General features: G+C 29.2%; 1 protein-coding gene across 1 annotated transcript; it reads left to right on the top strand.

Moving 5' to 3' along the window:
* Window positions 1-2,960: 2,960 nt before the first annotated feature.
* Window positions 2,961-4,813, top strand: LOC131633273 (protein ENHANCED PSEUDOMONAS SUSCEPTIBILITY 1-like). Its single transcript, XM_058903984.1, has one exon. It carries the CDS (start codon window positions 3,044-3,046, stop codon window positions 4,523-4,525), a length of 1,482 nt encoding a protein of 493 aa, XP_058759967.1. The 5' UTR covers window positions 2,961-3,043; the 3' UTR covers window positions 4,526-4,813.
* The last annotated feature ends 695 nt before the right edge of the window (window positions 4,814-5,508 follow it).

Here is a 5,508-nt window from a genome sequence, read left to right as displayed (position 1 = left end):
AACTGTCGAACCAAGAAGCTACCCTTCGACAATACTAGAGTTCGATCCAATATCTCACACTTACTTTAGCTTCCAGTCATTGTAACTTGCTTGTATAAATACTCTTTGTGGTATAATGTGATTAGTAATGAAAATTTGATTTCTCACCCTCAATAATATTCTCTCTCTCTCTCTCCCTCTCCCCCTCTCTCTCTCTCTCTCTAATATTCTCTTACTCTCTCTAATATTATAAAAGAAAATGAATCGAGTATGATTTAATTTTCGTTTTAATAAAATGACTTACAACTTGGAAAAGAATGAACAATAAATTAATTTTTTTTTTAATTTATTAAATAAAAGACAAAACTCATTTAAGATATGTCTTTGGTTTCTATAATCATCGAAGGGAGAAAACATCATCAACTTCATTTTGATTTGCTAAAAGAACTAGAGTTTTAAAATTTGGGCACACATATTAAAACTTAATCAATTTGAGTACACATCTTAAATTTGGATACCAGGTGTCAATGGTTTTTGCTCCTTTTAAATTTCGGCACACATACCAAAATATAATAAAATTTGACAATTTTATCTTTACTCCTTAATGAGTTTTTCAATAAATAAAAGGTAGAACTCTTTTAATGTAAGTTTTTGGTTTTGTAAAGAGTACAAAAATTTAATATTACATATAAATTTTATTTTTTTAAATTTATTAAATAATTAATATATTTAATTTATATATAAATTAGATACATTAATTTTTTAATAAATAAAATTTATTTATAAAAAAATGACTTTAAAAATAACTTTAAAAAATGACTTTAAAAAAAATGACTTTAAAATTTATATATAATGAAAAAGTAGATAGTTTTATAAATTATAAATTGTAAATTTAATATGAGTATTTTATAATAAAGTTAATAAATATAAATTTTTGAAACTTTTATATTTTAGCAAGAGTCAACAAAAGTAAATAATAAAGAATCTTATAATTAAAAATATGTAAACATTTTTAAGATAAGAATAGAATACATGGTATTAAAAATAACAAAAATAGTAAATAAATATGACTATAACTAAGAATACGTAAACCTTTAAGACAAGATGGTACATTTGGCTTAATAATTAATGGTTAGTAAGAGATGGGTTGAAAGAGATTATACTCATATTTAACATGTGATTATTTTTTTACTAACCCTATTATTTAAACCTAACCTTTCTTTGTATCTGAATAAAATTGAAAACATAATTTATCAACCACTACTTTGTCTCTTCTGGAAAAAAAAACTCACTAGTAAACAAAACAACCTCCAAATAATTCAATTTATTCGTTGATTGAAACATGGTATTTTTAAATCTTTAATTTCTTAACTCCTACAGCATTAATCTTTCATTTTCTTGATTGTGATTTGTGAGTGCAAAGCTCCATTCAATGCATAGTTTTTGTTTTAAGTTTAACTCCTATTATCCACAACTTTTTTATAAAGTAATTTAATTTTTACTTTCTATAATATTTTGATATCTAAATTTTCAACAGTCATTCAATATTTTACTATTTATATATATTATTTTAAATTGAGAAAAGGGGTGATGCACTGACAGTGCAAAAAAGTTTTACACTGTCAACCAATCACGACCATGTATCCTACCAAGTCATACTGTTATTTTTAAATTACTGAGATGACATGGCAGAATGATATATTCTCATTGGATGACAGTGTAAAACTTTTTTACACTGTCAGTGCATCACCTTTAAACCCTTTTAAATTATTATATAAACAACTATTCATTTGTTATATTTAGATATTAAATCTCTAAAAATACGATGTTGCGAATTTGAATCATTAAGGTATTCGTAAGTCGATTTGATTTGATTTGATTTTGAGATATTGAATGTTTAAATTTATTAAAATATATAAAATAGTTTGAATTAGATTTGTATATTTTTGCAATAAAGTTCAAACTAAAGTAAATTTGAAAAAATGAATTAATTTGTGTTGGATCTATTAAATACATTAAAAATAAATGTACAAAGATGTTTTAAAAATCAACTAATTTACGTAAATTTATTTCTCTTAGTAATATAAAATATCTTTTTGTTTTTCCATATTGCAACCGACATACATAACATTCTTTTTTTTTTTTATTCTCAAAGTTAAATTTTTTTTAATAGTTTCCTTAATATTATGATATAAATTATGTGAATTACATATGACAAACTCGAGTAGACAGACTCGAATAAAACTTTAAAATATGTTATTCGATTCAATTAACATTATATTTTATTTATTTGATTTAATCCAGATGAAAAAATATGTTGAACCCAAACACCATAATTTAATTTAAATTTTAATTCGGTTAAAAATTTACTCGATTCAATAAACACCTTTACTAATCGTCATTTATACATATGTTTAAATTTGATATAATTAATTTTGACTTTAGATTTTAAATTATTAATTGTGAATTTATTTAGAAATATAAATATAAATAAAATTTTATGATATTGTAAAATAATTTTAAAATATAAATATGATTTGACCAAATATATAATATTTATTAGTTGATAGTATAAAATTACTTTAGGGGATCATTGTATCTCCTATTTTCTCATATAAATATATATATATATTTATTAGAATTAAATATGTTTGTTTGTCCCTATAAATATCTCAATTTTGACTTTTAGTCCCTATAAAAAAATGACTTTTAATGTGTACAAAAGTAATTTTACATAGACTAAAAATCAATATTTTTTTTATAAGAATTAAAAATCATTTTCGATAATTTTATAGGGATAAAAACATATTTAACCATATTTATTATCTTAAAAGATTTTTTTTATAATTAAACAGTTTAAATAAAAGGAAATAAAAATAATAATTGTAGCAGCTTTGTCAGCACAAGAAGATACATGCATCTCAACACCGTCCATCTCTATAAATACCCAAGACACTCCCACCCTCATCTCTCATCCACCTCACTCTTAACACCAAGAAAAGGGGATACAAAAAGAGAGGCAGAAAAAACAAAAAACATCTTTTAAACTCAAAAAAACCAAACAATGCCTTCTTCTTCCCCTACCTTGCTCTCAAAATGTACCATTTTCCCAGACCAAAAATCAACTATTGCCAACCTTAAACTCTCTGTTTCAGACCTACCTATGCTTTCTTGTCACTACATCCAAAAAGGTTGTCTCTTCACCAAACCTTCTATTCCCTTTCATAACTTAATCCCTCTCCTCAAAACCGCTCTCTCTCAAACTCTCTCTATCTTCCCCCCTCTCGCCGGTCGTTTCACCACCGACTCCGACGGTTATGTTTACTTAACCTGCAACGACGCCGGCGTCGATTTCATCCACGCCACTGCAATTGATCTCTCCATCAGTGATCTCCTCTCAACCACCTATGTCCATCACTCCTTCAAAGAGTTTTTCGCTTTCGATCGAAAAGTCAGTTTCACCGGTCATTTCTCTCCGATTATGGCCGTTCAGGTGACTGAACTCGCTGACGGTGTTTTTATCGGCTGCTCCGTTAATCACGCCGTCACTGATGGAACTTCCTTCTGGAATTTCTTCAACACTTTTGCTCAAGTCTGTAGAGGAGCAAACAAATGCATCAGAAACACTCCGAGCTTCCGCCGCGACTCTGTTTTAATCTCCGACGCCGTTCTCCGGTTATCCAAAGAAGGCCCGGCAGTGACATTCAATGCCGACGCGCCGATAAGAGAACGAATCTTTAGCTTCAACCGTGACGCAATTCAGAAACTGAAAGCCAGAGCTAATAACAAACGGTGGCCGGAAACTAACAATTCCGTTGAATTGATGCAGAAAAACATTAACGATCATTATAACAATAACAACAACCAGAAAGAAAACGGAAAAGTAGCCACGTTAATTGAAAACTGGTTCAAAACCAATGTTAACTCAAAACAGCAAACGGTTACCGTCACGGAAACAGAAACAGTAACAGAAACGGTTGAGATTTCGTCATTTCAATCCATATGCGCGTTACTATGGCGTGCAGTCACGCGCGCGAGGAAATTTCCAGCTTCAAAAACGACGACGTTTAGAATGGCGGTTAATTGTCGTCATAGAATAGAACCAAAGCTAGAAGCGTTTTATTTCGGAAACGCGATTCAGAGTGTTCCAACATACGCTTCAGCGGGTGATGTTATGAGTAAAGACTTACGGTGGTGTGCGGAGCAGCTGAATAAAAACGTGAAGGCGCATGATAATGTTATGGTGAGGAAGTACATAGAGGATTGGGAGACCAATCCTAGGTGTTTTCCTTTGGGGAACCCTGACGGTAGTTCGATAACCATGGGCAGTTCTCCGAGGTTTCCGATGTATGATAACGATTTTGGTTGGGGGAAGCCGTTGGCGGTTAGGAGTGGGAAGGCGAATAAATTCGACGGGAAGATTTCGGCGTTTCCGGGGAGAGATGGGAGTGGGACGGTGGATTTGGAGGTGGTTTTGGCGCCAGAAACTATGGCGGGGCTTGAGGCTGATGCGGAGTTTATGGCTTATGCGACGAGGCAGTTGTGATACGTGTCGTGTTTTGGTGTTCATAACGTAACTACTACTACTGATGATGATGTTTTTTTTATTTTATTTTATTTTTTTATAAGCTGATGATGTTGTTGTTGTTGTTATGTTGGTGTTGCAATGGCATGGTTACTTATGTGAGGAGTTTTTGGGAATGTAGGGTCTTTTGTGACATAAGTGTTGTTTTTATGCATTTAGTTTTAATTTAAGTTGTTTTTGTAATGTTGTTGTTGTTGTTGTTGGTGTTTCAACTTGACAATTAATGTTTTTTATTTTGTCTTTTGATAATATCTGTTTCGACTTACAATCCTTAGCACTGATCAAATAAGAAAAATAAATTGGGAAATGTTTGTTGATGATGTAACACTTTTTTTCTTCTTAGATTGTTAATGTATAGCGCTGGATATTCGGTCAGTTTGGATCGGACCGGTTTCGGACTCAACTTAAATCTGGTATAAACTGCTGTTTTGTTTTAATTTTAGATAAAATTTTGGTTTTTGACGGATTCAATTAACTCAATTTGAGGGATAAAGCACATCGATTTAATATTTATTAGATAAATCTACAAAATTAGCTTATCATTTATAAAATTCACTAACATTTAAAACTATCAAAATTTAAGAATAAATTAATGAAAAAGTATTCTGAAAATAATAATAATAATAATAATAATAATAATTATTATTATTATTATTATTATTATTATTATTATTAATATTGTTATTATGTTTATATCATAATATTTTAAATATCATTTAACGTTAATTCGATGATTTTCATATTTTAAATCACAAATAAAATAATGAATTTAAAGAAGATGCATTGACACTATCATCCAATAAAATAATTATTGTAGAAGAATTTTACACTATCATCCAATAAAAATATATCGTTTTGCCATGTCATATAAATAATTAAAAAATTACAGTCTGATTTAGTAGAATTCATGGTCGCAATTGATTGACAATATAAAAATATTTTAC

The sequence above is a fragment of the Vicia villosa genome, unplaced genomic scaffold (genome assembly GCF_029867415.1).
Source record: "Vicia villosa cultivar HV-30 ecotype Madison, WI unplaced genomic scaffold, Vvil1.0 ctg.001104F_1_1, whole genome shotgun sequence".
NCBI classification, from domain to species: domain Eukaryota; kingdom Viridiplantae; phylum Streptophyta; class Magnoliopsida; order Fabales; family Fabaceae; genus Vicia; species Vicia villosa.
Note: the sequence above shows the minus strand (reverse complement) of the source record. Positions and strands in the feature narration are given on the sequence as shown.

What these genes read in the sequence shown, in the direction of transcription:
- LOC131633273 (XM_058903984.1), top strand. Translation starts at nt 3,044, where the DNA reads ATGCCTTCTTCTTCCCCTACCTTGCTCTCAAAATGTACCATTTTCCCA.